Raw genomic sequence first — 19354 nt, 5'->3', positions numbered from 1 at the left:
CCACATGTTGCCCCCTTCCCCGGTGGTCCTAGTGGCGTCCCTGGTGGTCCAGTGTGGTCATCTGAGGGGGGGCTGAGCTGATAAACAATCAGCGCAGACCCCCCTGTCAGGAGAGCCGCTGATCGGCTCTCCTCTACTCGCGTCTGTCAGACGCAAGTGAGGAAAAGCCGTTCAACGGCTCTTCCTATTGACATTGTGATCAACCGTGATTGGACACGGCTGATCATGTGGTAAAGAGCCTCCGCCAGGGGCTCTTTACCAAGATCGGTAGAGCACCGCTTCACCGATCGCCGCAATGCGCACCCCCACGGGCGTGCGGCGGCATGTTATCCTGCTGGACGATATGACGCCCAGTCAGGATAACTGAACCACCGCCCGGCCGTCAATCTGCTATAGGCCAGGTGCGAAGTGGTTCAAAAAAACTTGACAGAGGACGTAGGTTGTTCCAGGTCTAAATATATGCGTATTGAGTTGACAGATGGTATCCTGACAGATGGTAGGCCTCAAGCCACTCCAGCAGTCTGGGAATGTGAAATCCCTGCTCTTTTCCCTCTTCTCCTTAAAGTGTTTGTTATCCCAGCATTTCATATTCCTGGATTTGTGCCTGCTGTACCATGTACTTGTATGAAAACATATCCTGTTTTCTTTGTGTAGCTTCCTTTGTGTGAAATCCCTGGTAATCCTGCCAGTCCCTCTGATTTTCTATTAAAAACTGACCACACTAAGACCCCTTTCACACTGGGGCGTTTTTCAGGCGTTTTTCGGGCGCTGGAAGTGTGAAAGGGCTCGGGCCATCAGCACACCCAGCCTGGTGGAAAAAACACGAAAGCGCTGCAAAAAGAAGGACTTTTTTTGACGCCCTGCCAGCGCAGCTCCCCAATGTGAAAGCACTCGGGCTTGCACATTGGGATTGCAGATGAGGCTTCTTTCAGGCACTTTACAGGCGCTTTTTTTTAACGCTAAAGCGCCTAAAAAAACCCCAGTGTGAAAGGGGTCTGAGCGTGAAGCACTCGGGTTTTCACATTGGGATTGCAGATGAGGTTTCTTTCAGGCACCTTACAGGTGCTTTTTTTAATGCTAAAGCGCCTGAAAAACACCACAGTGTGAAAGGGGTGTAAGCAGGAGAACACACCATGGTCAGTTCTCTAGCTATGCTGGGAACTCAGCCTGCTCTCCTCCAATGATCAGACTTGTGCCCCTCTGCACAGCCATTCACTGGGAAGCTCGGTGTGCTGCTGCTTCCTCTCGTCCCCCCCAGCTGTGATCACTTATTAAAAAAAAGGAAAAGCGGTATTAAAAAAAAGTTTTTTATATCTATACACAAATGTTTTGTCTTGCATTTCAGTTTTAGGCTTCGTTCACACCATGGTGCAGAGACGTTAGTTTTTCTGCGCTTGTTCTGCAAGGACACAAAAAAAAACAATGGTTCTCTATGTGCCCTGTTCACACCACAGCATGCAGATTTTTTCTGTGCAGGAATCTGCAACGTGTATGCAGAGGGTTCACAATAGCTGCGGGGTCCGGGGCGTCCCTGTTCACCGTTTCAGGTGCAAATCAGGTCTGAATTTTTCGCTGAATTCGCACCTGAAACAAACCAAAAGACGCACAGGACCCCCTGCAATTTGAACCATGCCCGCCCCAGAGATGAGTGAACTCCATTGAGAGCTGGTCACAATCTCCTGATATGCGAATTGGATGCGGTGAAACCTACATCCACTTCGCATCAGTGTGAACCCAGCCTTATGCACAGGGAAAAGAACTGGTGTCACACCAACATTGGTGTGAATAGGGCACATAACTGATATGCATAAAAACTGAAGTCCACGTGCAAGAAAACTGCGGTACAGTGATGTCTCTGCAAGTGAAATCTGCGCAGTTTTCCCATCAGTTTCCATGCACATATGGTGTGAACGTGCCCCTAAACTGAATGGGTTGTATTACAAGGTGATTGTTTACAATCACTTTTAGTCCCCGTTCACCTCGGGCCGATCTGACATTTCAAATTACATGCCAAAACGGAGCCTATTGCTGGCAACAGGACCGTCTAAATCGGTGTGACGCCTCACCGGTTCCCAAAAGTAGTTCCTGCACTACTTTTGACAACTTCGTGGGCGATTTCAATAGACATCTGTGCATGAACCCGCACACATGTCTCTCAAATTGCCCCCGAACTTCAGCTGAACTCGCAGGATTTCAAACCCGCCCTCAGTGTGAACAAGAACTAGGTGCTTCTGGCATGGACCAGATCAATTCTGATTGGATTGTGCTGACCAGTCAGAATTGATCTGGTCTGTCCTGGAGGCGTACATGGAGAAGAGCGGAGATTTCAAATCCTTAGACTGCTGGAGTGGCCTTGGGGTGGGATGGATGGATGGTGATCGGCCTGGGTGGGGAAGCGTGCGTTGTGGAGACTGGAGGGATGAAGCGTTGCAAGATGGTGATTGGTTGCTGAGACCGCCCTTCATCCTAGCAGCCAATCACCTGTTTGTTAACCTCCGGCAGCTCTGCCCTCCATCCAGAACAGTTCCGCCTCTCGCTGTCGGCTCTGTGTGAGGATTACAGAGACAGCAGAGGGAAGAAAAGACTGCTAAATGGCAGTACCGCAGGGAGCCGCATAGGAGAGTGAGGCGGTCCGCATTTGGCCCAAGGTCCGCCATTTAGTGATGCCCGTTTTAGGAGACTTCACTGCACCCCCCCCACCCCCAATAAATTGTCCCGCCCAGGACATCCGCCCCTTCCGCCCACCCCTTGTACCGGCTCTGCCCACCCCCACCCCCAGAGCAGCCATCATAAACCCCTTACACAGCTTTAGGCCAGGGCCCGACCCCCAATATTTTCCAGGGCCCGCCCACTGGTCGTCCCACCGAATCGGCCCACTGGCCATCCCACCGAGTTCTTCGGTGCACCCACTTTTATTTTAACACTCTTACACCTTAATATATGAAAAGTGGATTAAAAGTCATCAGTGCTTTAAATATTTAACAGTAAGGCCCCTTTCACACTGGGGCGGTAGGTGCGTCGGCGGTAAAGTGCCGCGTGGGTGGGGATGCGTGCGTTGTGGAGACTGGACAGATGGATGGTGCTCGGCGTGGGTGGGGATGCATGCATTGTGGAGACTGGAGGGATGGATGGTGGTCGGCCTGGGTGGGGATGCGTGCGTTGTAGAGACTGGAGGGATGGATGGTACTCGGCGTGGGTGGGGAAGCGTGCGTTGTGGAGACTGGAGGGATGGATGGTGCTCAGCCTGGGTGGGGATGCGTGCTTTGTGGAGACTGGAGGGATAGATGGTGCTCGGCGTGGGTGGGGAAGCGTGCGTTGTGGAGACTGGAGGGATGGATGGTGCTCAGCCTGGGTGGGGATGCGTGCGTTGTGGAGACTGGAGGGATGGATGGTGCTTGACGTGGGTGGGGAAGCGTGCGTTGTGGAGACTGGAGGGATGGATGGTGCTCAGCCTGGGTGGGGATGCGTGCGTTGTGAAGACTGGGGGATGGATGGTGGTTGGCGTGGGTGGGGATGCGTGCGTTATGAAGACTGGAGGGATAGATGGTGCTTGGCGTGGGTGGGGATGCGTGCGTTGTGGAGACTGGAGGGATGGATGGTGCTCGGCATGGGTGGGGATGCGTGCGTTGTGAAGACTGGAGGGATGGATGGTGCTCGGCGTGGGTGGGGATGCGTGCGTTGTGGAGACTAGAGGGATGAATGGTGGTCAGGGTGGGTGGGGATGCGTGCGTTGTGGAGACTGGAGGGATGGATGGTGGTCAGGGTGGGTGGGGATGCGTGCGTTGTGGAGACTGGAGGGATGGATGGTGGTCAGGGTGGGTGGGGATGCGTGCGTTGTGGAGACTGGAGGGATGGATGGTGGTCGGCGTGGGTGGGGATGCATGCATTGTGGAGACTGGATGGATGGTGCTCGGCCTGGGTGGGGATGCGTGCGTTGTGGAGACTGGATGGATGGTGCTCGGCATGGGTGGGGATGCGTGCGTTGTGGAGACTGGAGGGATGGATGGTGGTCGGCGTGGGTGGGGATGCGTGCGTTATGGAGACTGGATGGATGGTGCTCGGCCTGGGTGGGGATGCGTGCGTTGTGGAGACTGGAGGGATGGATGGTGGTCGGCGTGGGTGGGGATGCGTGCCTTGTGGAGACTGGATGGATGGTGCTTGGCCTGGGTGGGGATGCGTGCGTTGTGGAGACTGGATGGATAGTGCTCGGCCTGGGTGGGGATGCGTGCGTTGTGGAGACTGGATGGATGGTGCTCGGCATGGGTGGGGATGCGTTTGTTGTGGAGACTGGAGGGATGGATGGTGATCAGTCTGGGTAGGGAAGCTTGCGTTGTGGAGACTGGAGGGATGGATGGTGTTCAGTCTGGGTGGGGATGCGTGCGTTGTGGAGACTGGAGGGATGGATGGTGGTCGGCCTGGGTGGGGAAGCGTGCGCTGTGGAGACTGGAGGGATGGATGGTGGTCGGCCTGGGTGGGGAAGCGTGCGTTGTGGAGACTGGAGGGATGGAGTAGATGCTGGGTGCGGATGAAGAGGATTGAGTTGCATTGTGAAAATGGATGAGGATGACTGTGGATGAGGATGACTGTTACATAGTGAAAAGGCTCTGCAAAATGTAACTCATTTGCACCCAGAGTCATCCATTTTCACAATGTAAATCAATTATGGGCAGCTAGTCAGCCTAAGGGTGTCCCACTAAAATGTACAGGCAGCACAGTCAGCAGCACACATTAAATATTTGTGACTTACCCTCCATGCAGCACTCTCTGATCTGTTATTGCTATCTGTGTCCATGTGCACTGTCCATGGCCACTCCCCCTGTCCCTGTCCTGCCCAATCACAGTCTGAGCAAATCCTGCATCAGCTATTAGGCTCTGCCTCCGCTGGGATGGATAAGCAGAGAGTATTGAGCTCAGCGAAGCTGGCCCCCCTACAATCAGCACAAATAAAAACTCAAGTGTGTTTCTTTAGTGCTACGTTTATGCTGTTTTGCGCCATAAAAATTTACATTTGTGCTGCTTTTATTTTTAAGATATTAGCAATTGTTTTTACCAGACCATGACATCACCTAGCCCCCCTACAACGCCCAAATGACACAAAACTGGTCTCGGTTAGTGCTACGTTTGTGCTGTTTTGTGCTGCTAAAATTTCCGTTCTATCTTTTATCGTTTTTGCGTTATTAATGATTTATTAAAGGTCACCAAAGGTCACTCAGCCCCCCTACAACGCCCAAGTGACACAAAACTGGTCTCGTTGGTTAGTGCTACGTTTGTGCTCTTTTGTGCTGCTAAAATTTCCGTTCTATCTTTTATCGTTTTTGCGTTATTAATGATTTATTAAAGGTCACCAAAGGACACTCAGCCCCCCTACAACGCCCAAATGACACAAAACTGGTCTCGTTGGTTAGTGCTACGTTTGTGCTGTTTTGTGCTGCTAAAATCTCCGTTCTATCTTTTATCATTTTCGCGTTATTAATGATTTATTAAAGGTCACCAAAGGTCAGTCAGCCCCCCTACAACGCCCAAATGACACGAAACTGGTCTCGTTGGTTAGTGCTACGTTTGTGCTGGTTTGTGCTGCTAAAATTCCGTTCTACCTTTTATCGTTTTTGCTTAATTAATGATTTATTAAAGGTCACTGAAGGTCACTCAGCCCCCCTACAACACCCAAATGAGACGAAACTGGTCTAGTTGGTTAGTGCTACCTTTGTGCTGTTTTGTGCTGCTAAAATTTTCTTTCTATCTTTTATCGTTTTTGCGTTATTAATGATTTATTAAAGGTCACCAAAGATCACTCAGCCCCCCTACAATGCCCAAATGACACAAAACTGGTCTCGTTGGTTAGTGCTATGTTTGTGCTGTTTTGTGCTGCTAAAATTTCCATTCTATCTTTTATCGTTTTTGCGTTATTAATGATTTATTAAAGGTCACCAAAAGTCAGTCAGCCCCCCTACAACACCCAAATGACACAAAACTGGTCTCGTTGGTTAGTGCCTCATTTGTGCTGGTTTGTGCTGCTAAAATTTTTATTTGTGCTGTTATGGTTTTTTAGTTATAACAGCTTGTTTTTATATGTGTACTTTTTTGTGTCATAATAATAAAAATTTGTGCTGCTTTTATTTTTAAGATAATAGCAATTTGTTTTTTCCAGATGATGACATCACCCCGCTCTCCTGTCACGTACCTGGTTAGTGAGCTCCTGGTTAGAAAGCAGCCATGGGAGCACAGTGAGGTATGAGTGCCTGTGATCAGTCCAGTAGACTGCGTGGTAGCAGCAGTCAGCAGGTGGATGTGGCGGCAGAACCAGCTGGTGGCAGATGAGCTGGCACTGAGCTTGGCTGGTGGCAGACTGTGGGTAAGCAGGAGACAGATGAGACCTTGCTGGGCTGAAGAGCTGTAGCAGGCTGGATGAGCAGGATGCAGGGTCAGATGAGCCGGGTCCATAATGGTCAGGCAGATCAGGCATAGACGGCACACAACAGGAAAGTCGGGTCACAAGCCAAGTCAGCAACAGGAGGTAGATCAGGCAAGAAGAGAAGGCAGAAGCAGAATCCAGAGACAAGCTAAGGTCAGGGCAGGTAGCAGTCAAACGGAGGTCAGGAGCAAGCTGGGTTAGGATCAGAGGTCAAACACAGGAATCAGGAATGAACACACAGAAGCAGCACACCAAATGGCAGCCTGTTTAAATAGTCTTTCTGGTGCCAGCATTGGTGACAGGCTCACGCTCATCTGCCCAGCCAGTTGCCAGTCTGCGCATGCGCATATGTATGTACAGGGAGACATCATTTGTGCTATGCGAAAGCCTTCCCTGACACCCCCTACAACAGCCAAACAAAATGAAAATGGGCTGGTTGGTTAGTGCCACGTTTGTGTTGGTTTGTGCCTATTTGCTTTCCATTCTATCTCCTTTTGTTTTTCAGTTATTGTTGATTTAATAAAGGTCACCAAAGGTTACCCAGCCCCCCTACAAGAGACAAAGGGCATGAAACTGGGCTGGTTGGTGCCTCCTTTGTGCTGGTTTGTGCTGTTTAAATATCAGTTCTACCACTTTTTGTTTTTCAGTTATTTACTATTTAACACGTTTAACAGCGTCTCGTGTGCATGAGGCCTTATAGTATCTAATAACATGGGATGCCAAGTGGGTGGGGTTTGATCAAATAAAAACAAACTTTTACAATTAAGAAATCAAAGCAGCACACATAATAACTTTAACAGCACAAACGCAGCTCTAACCAACCAAACCAGTTTCATGTGTAGGGGGGGCTGAGTGACCTTTGGTGACCTTTAATAAATAGTAAATAACTGAAAAACAAAAAGTGGTAGAACTGATATTTAAACAGCACAAACCAGCACAAAGGAGGCACCAACCAGCCCAGTTTCATGCCTTTTGTCTCTTGTAGGGGGGCTGGGGTAACCTTTGGTGACCTTTATTAAATAACTGAATAACTTGGGGGTTCAAACAATAACTGAAAAACAAAAGGAGATAGAATGGAAAGTAAATAGGCACAAACCAACACAAACGTGGCACTAACCAACCAGCCCGTTTTCATTTTGTTTGGCTGTTGTAGGGGGTGTCAGGGAAGGCTTTTGCATAGCACAAATGATGTCTCCCTGTACATACATATGCACATGCGCAGACTGGCAACTGGCTGGGCAGATGAGCGCGAGCCTGTCACCAATGCTGGCACCAGACAGACTATTTAAACAGGCTGCAATTTGGTGTGCCGCTTCTGTGTGTTCATTCCTGATTCCTGTGTTTGACCTCTGATCCTAACCCAGCTTGCTCCTGACCTCCGTTTGACTGCTACCTGCCCTGACCTTGGCTCGTCTCTGGATTCTGCTTCTGCCTTCTCTTCTTGCCTGATTTACCTCCTGTTGCTGACTTGGCTTGTGACCCGACTTTCCTGTTGTGTGCCGTCTATGCCTGATCTGCCTGACCATTATGGACCCGGCTCATCTGACCCTGCATCCTGCTCATCCAGCCTGCTACAGCTCTTCAGCCCAGCAAGGTCTCATCTGTCTCCTGCTTCCAGCTGCTTACCCACAATCTGCCACCAGCCAAGCTCAGTGCCAGCTCATCTGCCACCAGCTGGTTCTGCCGCCACATCCACCTGCTGACTGCTGCTACCACACAGTTTACTGGACTGATCACAGGCACTCATACCGCACTGTGCTTCCATGGCTGCTTTCTAACCAGGAGCTCACTAACCAAGTACGTGACAGGAGAGCGTGGTGATATCATCTGGAAAAAACAAATTGCTATTATCTTAAAAATAAAAGCAGTACAATTTTTTATTATTATGACACAAAAAAAGCACAAATATAAAAACAAGCTGTTATAACTAAAAAAACATAACAGCACAAATAAAAATTTTAACAGCACAAACCAGCACAAATGAGGCACTAACCAACGAGACCAGTTTTGTGTCATTTGGGTGTAGTAGGGGGGCTAAGTGACCTTTAAAAAAAATCATTAATAACGCAAAAACGATAAAAGATAGAACATAAATTTAAACAGCACAAAACAGTACAAATGTAGCACTAAAGAAACACACTTGAGTTTTTATTTGTGCTGATTGTAGGGGGGGTAAAGTGAGTGGGGTTTGAAAAAAAAAATATGTTATAACTTAAAAACCATAACAGCACAAATAAAAATGTTAGCAGCACAAAACAGCACAAACGTAGCACTAACCAACGAGACCAGTTTTGTGTCATTTGGGTGTTGTAGGGGGGCTGAGTGACCTTCGGTGACCTTTAATAAATCATTAATAACGCAAAAACGATAAAAGGGAGAACGGAAATTTTAGCAGCACAAAACAGCACAAACGTAGCACTAAAGAAACACACTTGAGTTTTTATTTGTGCTGATTGTATGGTGGGCAAAGTGAGTGGGGTTTGAAAAAAAAATAAACTGTTATAACTTAAAAACCATAACAGCACAAATAAAAATTTTAGCAACACAAACCAGCACAAACGTAGCACTAACCAACGAGACCAGTTTCGTGTCATTTGGGCGTTGTAGGGGGGCTGACTGACCTTTAATAAATCATTAATAACGCAAAAACGATAAAATATAGAATGGAATTTTTAGCAGCACAAAACAGCACAAACGTAGCACTAACCAACGAGACCAGTTTTGTGTCATTTGGACGTTGTAGGGGGCTAGGTGATGTCATGGTCTGGCAAAAACAATTGCTAATATCTTAAAAATAAAAGCAGCACAAATGTAAATTTTTATGGCACAAAACAGCACAAACGTAGCACTAAAGAAACACACTTGAGTTTTTATTTGTGCTGATTGTAGGCGGGCCAGCTGTTAAGGGGGGGGGATTGGTGCTGGCGAAAATTATAGTGACGTTTTCTATCCTCCTCTCACCAGTGTTCTGCCGAGAAAGTTCCTCTCGGCAGATAAGGACCCCCATCTACTGCGCAGTAGGAGCCGGCGGAAATAGCCGAAGCGAAATGCAGAAGAAATCGGCTGTACACGATGCCTGTAAGGGGGCCCCTCGCGGACTCGCTTCGCTCGCCACGCTTCGGGCACGGCCTCGGTTCACTCGGCACTTTTTTATTCCCCCTCTAGGTCCACTTGGATGGTGGGGCTTCAGCCTGGACCTAGGGCGCAGGCGCCGTGTACAGCTGATTGAAGATTTTCATCTTCGGCTGTTTTCGGCGGCTCCTAGTCATTCGTACTGCGCAAGCGCAGTGCTTGCGCAGTACAGAGGGGAACTTATCTGCCGAGGGAACTTTCTCGGCAAGACACCGGCAACATCCTGATTGAGGGGGGGAGGGCAGTCGGGCCCCTGGACTGGAGACATGTGGGCCCCTTACAGTTGTAATGCCTGTGCCACCCCCACCACTATATTCAGAGCAAAGTGTGCTGGGGCTACTACTGGCAGCTCTATACACTTCTCCCTCCATATAACCCGAGGAGAGCTCCGAATCCCCCGCCAGCAGCGGCACGGCTGTCCTCTGATACGCTGAGGGAACACGGAGAGGGGAGCTGAGATTGGGCAGGCGTAAGGGGGCGGGGACAAAGACTTTCCTTACTGGTTCTAGGATTGGACAGACGGAGGGGCGGGGACAGTGTTCGTCTTTACTGATTCTTGGATTGGTCCGGCAGAGGGGGCGGGGGCATATGCCTTCGTTACTAGTCGGTTTCCCCGGGGCTCTGTGCCTACATTGGTGAGCTGTCCTCTAGCTGTACGGACCTTAGGCGAGGTAATAATATAGCCATGTGCTCCGGCCTGGGAGCACACTGTGTATGAAGTGATTAGAGGAGGGGGTTTTATATATAAAACAATGTGTCTGTGTTCTGACGCTGTGTTGTCATTGCAGGGAGAAGCGTACACCTGGGTGAAGATGGAAGCGGTCTCCGGTGAGTAGATGAACACGTGTTGTGTGCTCTGTAATCACTGGTCATGTGATTTCCTCCTGTGTCCCCCTCTCCTGATCACACTGCTCTGTCAGCCTGCCTCCTCCATGTGTGGGCAGCAGATGAGCTCACTGTATGGTTCTGTGTTCCCTGATCAGGCTCAGACTTGCCATAGGGCACACCGGGCTGCATGTGCTTGTGGGGCCAATGCAGCTGAGCCGCTCCTTTGGCTGCCATTACAATTCGGCCAGGGGGTGGAGACTACAGGTCACGTTAGCTGTGACCATAAAGAGGGAGGGGTCTACGTGAGACGCAGCCGCCGGCCAGAGGGAAAGTGAGTGTTGTCTCCCCATGTGGGCGCCTGGTTATGAGGAGCAGCTGCATACACAGTAAAAGAATCCATCTCTTTTTATTTTTCTCCTACAGCCTTCCAATGCCTGCTTCTCATTCTGTCCCTCCCGTGGGCATTCAGAGGCTGTAGGAGAAAAATAAAGAGATGGATTCTTCTACTGTGTATGCAGCTGCTTCTCCCGTCAAGCTTCTTTCTACTGCCCCCTAGTGCTCTCAGGCTCCCGCCCCCTGATCACCAACTCCCCCCCCCCCAGAGCTTTCAAGCCCCTCCCAATGCTCATTGTGCCCCCTCCCCAGTGCTCTCAGGCTCCAACCATGCTCTCAGGTGCCTCCAGCCCCCCCCCCCTCTCTAGCCCCTCTGAGCTCTCTGCCCCTGCTTGTGCTCTCTTTGCCACCTCATGCTCTCCATGCCTCCCAGTAAATATGCCATGGGCTGCTCAGTCTAAAATGCCCAGGCCTATTTTTTGTCCCAGTCAGGGCCTGTCCCTGATTGGTGCCAGGTTCCCTTCCTCTGTCTTATCTAATCATGTAGATCACAGGTTTTCAGTGTTCTGACCCCTGCCCAGTGCTTTCTTCCAGAACTTCCATACCCTGACAGTGAATAAAGCCTATACTCACACTCAGGGTCTGTACGTTTCCATGTGCATATCACAGATACATCAGTTCGTTCATTAAATATACTGCTGTACCCGCAGGGAAACAAGTCTCTGAACCTTTTTGAAAAACACATCACATGATCTACCCACATGATGCTGCGACATTATGTAAAACCGTGCCGTGTTTTCTACTGCCCGTCCCCCCCAGCACATGTGTGAACCTAGAGTAAAGTACAGGAATACAAAACATATACTGAAATTCTGGTGTTACTGGGGAAGGGGTTGTGGGGACTCCTGCAGATTTGGTGGCTCTGTAAGGGATGAGGAGAGAAGGACTTTAGGGGTCTAGGGTGCACAGCTGAAGGTTGGGGGGGCAATATGGGTGGCTCTGCTCTAGGTTTTGCAGCACAGTGAGGGCTCTCAGGGGCACTGCAGCCTGCTATGGGAATTGGTTAGGGTATCAGCAGCTGCCTTAAGGCCCAAAAAGAAGGGGGGGGGCGGCTTGTAAAGTGGGATCTGATTGCTCAGCAGGACCTCTCTGCTGATCCCCCACTGAGCAGACGGATGACAGGTCCGTCTCCGATAAACAGAGCGGACACAGCCCACTCATCTATGGGGCAATCGGATTGAAAACTGCCCGCTTGTCTGTTTCCATGCCAGACTAATGGGGAATAGGTCCCCCATCTGTCTGTTTTTGGCGGACTGGATCAGATGGGGGTGGGTGTCAGAAGAATTGTCTGCTGACATCTGCCACTTCATAGAAGAGACTGGAGGGTCTGCCTGAAAAACTGACAGGTGGATTGGATTGTCTGCGTGAAAGGGGCCAATTCACTAAGAGATAAATACTGCATACATTTTAGAGTTAAGATAACTTGTACAGTGTTTATCTCAAAAGTAGTGTTTACCCAAAGTGTTAAATATTTGTTTTGCAATATTACTTGGTGTTTTTGCACAATTTTCTTTTTACATGCTAACCCTGCACCATAGGAAGAAATAAATTCACCCTGAAATACTATGAAACTGAAAACATTCTAGCTTGCTTTCATTCACAGAACGATCTCCCTCCTGGTGAAATGTTACAATTTATCTTCATTCCTGAGCTCAGGGCAGAACATTTCAACACTGATACATTGTATACTTTTACCATACTGGAAAGTGCAGAGTTCTCCTCTTATTTTGTCCTTTGCTAAAATAGACTGCCTACTGGCAGGTGATAATCAATGTGTGTTCTTTAATAAATTGACTGTAAACTTATACTAAACAAGCTGTTTAATTTACATGGCCCCTTCTATTTGGTTGTGGATGATGGCACTGTAATTATTTTAATTAAAAAAAAAAAAAAATCCTAAGTACCTTTTTCCTAATTGATATACAGCTGTCGCATGACCCAGATCTTTCCTCGCCTGTCTGCAGGGAACCATAAGCAGGAGGAGCTTCTAGTGTGTGTGTGTATATATGTATATGTGTGTGTGTATATATATATATATATATATATTTTTCCCTCCCCATTGGGGAAGGGAGTGGGCTCTCATTTACCAGTGTGTGTATACACCCACAAGTGACTTTATATTCAAATGGGCTGCTCAGATGTGATGGGGAGGAAATGCTCAGCATAGGAACTCACTTAAAACTGAGCATGTGCAGAGTTGCCACCACAGCTGCAAAATCCCTAGCTGAATTGGGGACATGAACAGAAGTTGATCAAATAAGCAAATTCTCTCATGCAGTAGAGGCCACATTGATCAAAATTTGGCCAGACTCTGCTGGACTTTATGAATTTTTGATAAGTGTATGGCCAGATTTACAGTTCCAGCTGGAGTACTCAGATCACTTCAGGTGGCTCACTTATTCAGTAAACTTTTTGCATTCTTTTCAATGACTGCGCAGCACTGTGATTGGAGGTGTTTATCCTCTATAAACAGAGCGCCATGCATTTTATGAAGAAAATTAAAAAAAAAGCAAGATGTCTACTGAATGGTGAAGCTGAAGTGCAAGCAATCCCGCAGTAATCTGACTACTGCAGCTGGGACTGTAACTCTCAGCACCCGACTCCACTGTACAGGGGGCAGTAGAGGCTCTGGCCTATTAACATTAAGGCTGGGTTCACACCAGTGTGAATTGGATGGGGATTTCCCCGCATCCAATTTGCATGTCAGGAGCCTGTGACTGTCTCTCAATGGAGCTGGTTCACACATCTCAAGCTGTTTCGGTGCGAATTGCATATTAGTGTATGTCAGCGCACATTAAAACACAATAAAAATGGATGGTAAAGGGACATGCTTTTTTCATACATTATAGCACAAGTTGGTGTGAATTGGCCCTTACTGATACCTATGTGGTGCGATTTGAGCCCTTACAAAATGAGAAGGCTCAAATCGCACTGCAAAGAATCGCATGTGATTTGAACAGGAATGTGGTGCAATTACTATCCCAATCATATGCAGTTTCCTGCACAGCTACTATGTGAACTGAGGCTGAAGTAACTGACAGCCCTGGGTTCACAGTAGCGGTGGGACAAACAGTGTGTGATTTGGATAGGAATCGCACTGCATTCTTGTTCAAGTCACATGCGATTCTTTCCAGTGCGGTTTGAGCCCATTCATTTTGAATGGGGTCAAATAGCACTGCAAAGGTATTGGTTTTGGGTATCGAAGCATTTGCAAGTACTTGTGCAAATGCTTAGTATCAGCACCGATGCCGGTATCTTTGCAACCCTAACATTTATGCTACTTAGACTTCTCAATTCCCTATCCTCTGAGCCATTGTATGTTAACATTATCATATGAAAGATTTCTGATGAGTCTACATCCCCCCCCCCCCCAAGTACTCGCCAATACCGATTACCAATACTTTTTTTTTTCCTGATATCTCCCCCTTGAGACAGAGACCGGGGATAGAGATTCCCCAGTCCCTTTCTCTGCAGCCTCAGCTGCACTGAGAGTGAATGGAGAGAAGACAGCGGCTCCTCTCCATTCATAAACTGAGACATCGTAATCACAGGAGATTACAATGTTTCAGTTATGTGAATGGACGGAGTCAGCTGACTCTATCCATACACAAAGGAGGACAGCTGGAACGGAGGGGGCATGGAGGATGCAGTGATTGCGTGTGGGGGAGTTACAAGCACCGATCACTGCTGTATGTCACTAAAGCAGCTGAAAGCCGGGGGGGGGGGGAGAGAGAAGCTTGTAACTCCCCCACGCGCCAATCACTGCTGACTCTCAAGGTACCGGGAGCATTTGCCTGAGTACAAGTACTTGGGCAAATGCTTGGTATTGGGACAACCCTACTAACAAGCATGGTCTACTACTTTGGAGAATTTCAATGTATTTTTTAGAATGTTGAATTTGGAAATTAAAATGCTTATGCAATTTTAAGGAGCACCCATGATATGTTGGCTCAACAAGGTCTTCAAACATGGATGGTGCCTTACTCTCTAGGCTCTCCAGGACCAGTCATTTAGCAGCCTCTGAAATAGAACATATCTGGGAACATGCATCAAGCCTAGAGCAAAGATTGCAATGATCCTCTAGGCCTGTCTCGGCCGTCCTGTAGCCTGGAGGTCATTTCTACTTTGCAAACAAAAAAGGATGTTTGTAAATGTTGCTTAACACTCTGTTATTTGATTTGCACAACTTACAGACCTTATATTTGTATTTAGAACTAAGACTTGGCAAGAAGATCAATGAGGGCAAAACAAAAGAGGTGTATGAGCTGCCTGATCACCCAGGATGTGTTCTCATGCAGTCCAAGGATCAGATCACAGCAGGGAATGCTGCCAGGAAGGATCACATGGAGGGCAAAGCCTCCATCTCTAACAAGACCACCAGCTGTGTCTTCAAACTGCTTCAAGAGGCCGGTAAGAATTATCACATGCTATAAGTTTGCTGTCTTCCTTTAATAGCCTTCATTGCATTATTTATTGATTATATTATTGAGTTAGGTTTTCCACTAAAAATTTGGAAGCAAATAGCAGCCACAGTGTGGGCTTCTTTTGCAGATGAGCTACTCAAAGCTCACTGCATCTGCAGGAGCCTAAATGATTTGTTTTCCACTTTTGTCAGCGTAACCCACTAAAATTTAGAAGACTGCTTAAACCTTGGCCCTAAAATATTTCACTGAGTGACCCATGTCCATGTATATGTTTACAAAAAACAAACCTTCATACTTGCCTACATGGCTGCAGCATTGATTTGATGCTGCAGCTTTCCCTTGCTGGCTCTACACTGAGAACTGACTGATCAGTGGACTTTTGACTGCTCAGTTCTCAGTCTTCAGTGAGCCAGTCACTGTCAGTCACCAGTGCTCACTGGAGAGCTGGGCTGTGGCGAGGTCTAAAACGGTGGGTTCAGGCTCTCAGCAGGATGCGGGTCAGGAATCTGGGCGGCTCCCAACATTGTTGGGTTCCCTGCAGAGCTTGGACTGGCTCTGACAGCGGGTTTTAGCCAACTGTTGGCTGAATCTGGGACACAGGAGTGCGGAACCAAGGGCATGCCTGTGATCCCCAGAAGTGCGTCCAAAAAGGCTTTGGCCATACTTCTCTAATAAGAGCCATCATTGTCTATTTCTGATTAGTACACTGGGTTGTTGGTAAACTTCTAATTGAGATCTGGGGACTGATTTAATGGAGTAAAGGTTGCACACATCCACCCATCCGCTCAATAGTATTGGACAGATGCTGGATTAACTCTCAGAACTTTAATGTCTGATTTGAAAGAAGTCATCTGTTATCTTTTTGGTTGATTTAAGGACATCTTACACAATTGACCCATACAAGAAATCACAATATTCCTTGTTTATTTCCAAGAAGGAAATGGCTAAATTAGGATGCATGCTGTGAGTATTTGCTCGGGACACAGATCTCTTCTGGCAATGCAGTAATTGAATTACAAGCACACATTTATGCCCTCTGTGGGGCAGTTGGGGAAAAGTCTGCAAATTAGTTAATTGTAGCCGTCTGAAAGGAATTTTATCTAATTTACAGCACTATTTCTAAACTGTTCTTTTGGAGCGATGTGGACCCCAGAAACTGTAATGGGGATCAATGCCATTTCCGACAAACAGCATGGCTCAAAGTTCAATGTTCTTTGCTGACCTATTGCTGAGGCATACCAAAAATGTATATAACACTGGATCCCTTGCCTCCGTTCCTTGACTGGGTTGTTCTTCACCCCTTTCCTGCTACATGGTGCCATGCATATATGAAGTATATTAGTGGCACCACCAATAGAAAATACATTTTAAGAGGTTGCAGGTTCTGATGCCAATATACCTACCTACCTCTCCCTCTCCTTAGGGACAAGTCATAATTTGTGCCATCAGATTGTTAGTTGCCAGGGGAGTTGATTTATGTACTGTGGTCATGCATATCTGTACTGTGCATTGTCTGAGGCAGTGTAGGAAGTGTAGGTTTTGTTATCTTGGAAATTGATGATTTCTATTTAAAGTGGGAGGAAACTCCCATCTCTGACCACTTTTTTCCCTTATCGTCTTTCAGGACAGCACTTGAGAGAGTGACTCCTCCCCTTGCCAACAGGAAACACCTCTTCCACCAAACTTTAAAAGGAGGCTCCTTTCCACACATTGTCAGTTTTTGTGTTTCCTCCGGAGGGAACACTTCGTGGGGAAGTCAGGGCTCTCAGGTGCTGTCCTGGGAGCTCAGGTTTCCTGGTTTTTTTCATCAAACACCTTTTACCTCATGAGAGCTGTTCCTCCCATTCCACAGCTGAGGTGAAGTGCTGCTGGCTGGGCTCCCTCTCCCTCTTCATATGGGCTCAGGGTGAGTCCGACTGTCGTGGGCATCGCTCCTAGGTGGCGGCAAGACAGGCGGTGGCCGTTTACTATATTTTTGTCTCAGGTCCACCGCCTGTTGCTCATTGCACCGCCGCCATATTGGGGATGGCAGCGGGGCTCCATCCGCCGGAAGTGAGGCATCCGGAGGGGGCGGCGCCCACGGAACAGGCGTGCGGCGTCATTTCCGCCGGAAATCGCAGAGGGAAAGGGGAGGAACGGGGCTGGTGCTTATTTAGCGGTTCTGGTCCGGCGCACTGGCGCTATTGGAGTCCGGAACCGGCGTTTAGCCACACAAACACAGCAAGCGCTCCTCGATGGAATCGATGGCGGCAGCGAGTGGGACAGGCACAGGCACCAGCAAGGCCCAGGTAAGGTGCAGTTGTATACTGTCTTCCCTGTACTGTGGGGTCTCTCTCTCTCTCTATCCCCCCCCCGGTGGCAGGGGCCTGTCTGGGCACATAAAGCAGTTAGCTCTTACTGTGCACCTGTGGTGAGCATCCTTGGGTATAGGACAGGTTGTCTCACTGGGATGGTTTCTTCTTTTGTCTCATGGCAGGCCAAGAGCTCTGATCCAGTGGCAAAAAGAAAATGTCCTTCATGTAAATCCAAGCTACCTGAAGGATGGAAGAAGACGTTATGTCAAGCTTGTATTGATTTGCTAGTTAAAGAAGAAGCTTCTTCCGCTTGCAGCGACTTGATTGCATCAGTTAAAAAGGAACTTGATGCGACTATTCAATCATTTCGCTCTTCCCTAGCAAACCCATCCCTGAGTCAGCCTACTACCTCACAGTCCTCCCAAGGCTCACTTATAGTCCCGGTGATGGAGACTGAGGCATCTCCTACCCCAGAGGGACATTCCCCCTCTCAATCTGAGGATTCTGATGAGGGTGAGGAAGGAGAAAATTTACCTTCAAGATTTAAATTGTCTTTAGAACAGGTAGATGGCCTGTTAAAAGCAATCTATACCACACTGGGTCTGGAGGAGGAAAGAAAGGAGTTATCTCTGCATGATAAAATGTATGCAGGGCTTAGCGAGCACAAAAATCGCAATTTCCCAGTACACTCTGTTATTTCTGAAGCTATTAAGAAAGAGTGGGCAGAGCCAGAGAGAGCCTTTCTTTCCCAAAGCCTTAAAAAGGCGTTTCCCTTTTGATGAAGATCCAGCGGCGGTTTGGAACAAAAACCCCAAACTAGATGCCGCGTTTTCCCAGGTCTCGAGGTCTACAGATTTGGCATTCGAGGACATGGGGGTGTTGAGAGATCCCATGGATAAAAGGATGGACCAGCTACTAAAGAGGGCTTGGCAATCCATCATGGGAAATCTTAAACCTACTATGGCAACTACAGTGGTATCCAGAAATATGGAGTTCTGGTTAGAGCAACTTAAGGCCCATATCTCAGCAGACTCACCAAAACAAGAAATTTTGGATTCATTTTCAACTCTGTCTGCCGCTGTCGCATTTATATCGGATGCTTCAGCGGAATCAATTAAAATGACAGCTAGATCTGCTGCCCTAGCCAACTCAGCCAGAAGGGCTCTGTGGTTGAAAACTTGGCCGGGGGGACGCGGCATCCAAAAACAAGCTGTGTGGGATACCGTTCCTGGGTGACTTGCTTTTTGGACCTGATTTAGATGCGGTTCTAGATAGAACTGCTGATAAAAAGAAGTCTTTTTCCCATCAAAAAGAAAAAGCAGCCAGTTAAACGGTTTTTTCGTTCCCAAAGGGCTCAAGAACAAACCAAACCCCAGGAGAAAAGAAAAAATTGGGCATTGCAGAAGGGTAAAGGCAAAGGAAATGTCCTTTTCCATCCTCCTGCAGCCTCCGGTAAAGCACAATGACTTGTGCGTACCAGTGGGGGGAAGGCTTCAAAGTTTCCTTCCCCTTTGGGCCAGCATGACAGAAAGTCTATATATTTTGGACATGCTGTCCCAAGGTTACAGGATAGAGTTTTCGGATCGCCCGCCAGAAAGATTCTTTGTAACAAACCTACCAAGGGATCTAACAAAGGCTCTGGCCATGAAGAACCTTTTAAAGGATCTGAGGCACCAGAGGGTAGTGATACCAGTATCCCCAGAAGAACAGGGTCAGGGTTTCTATTCACAAATCTTTCTGATAAGAAAACCATCCGGAAACTTCCGTCTTATCCTCAACCTAAAACCCCTGAACAAGTCAGTCCTATACAAAAAGTTTTGTATGGACTCAATTTTCACGGTCAGAAACATTCTGACAAAAGATTGTTTTAT

At 48.0% G+C, this 19354-nt stretch overlaps 1 protein-coding gene across 3 annotated transcripts in view; it reads left to right on the top strand.

Annotated features, from left to right (window-relative positions):
• Positions 1–19354, top strand: part of PAICS (phosphoribosylaminoimidazole carboxylase and phosphoribosylaminoimidazolesuccinocarboxamide synthase) — a 114019-nt gene that overhangs the window by 77466 nt on the left and 17199 nt on the right. For 2 of the 3 annotated variants that reach the window (XM_073608371.1, XM_073608379.1), the window contains 2 exons: positions 10333–10372; positions 14978–15175. In XM_073608371.1, the coding sequence (XP_073464472.1) occupies positions 10333–10372; positions 14978–15175 (238 nt within the window). Of the gene's footprint in view, positions 1–10057; positions 10216–10332; positions 10373–14977; positions 15176–19354 lie in introns of those variants that run through there. The other variant, XM_073608387.1, reaches the window with a different exon arrangement.

This window comes from Aquarana catesbeiana, linkage group LG01 (assembly GCF_042186555.1).
Source record: "Aquarana catesbeiana isolate 2022-GZ linkage group LG01, ASM4218655v1, whole genome shotgun sequence".
NCBI lineage: Eukaryota > Metazoa > Chordata > Amphibia > Anura > Ranidae > Aquarana > Aquarana catesbeiana.
This window is presented reverse-complemented; position numbering and strand designations above follow the sequence as displayed.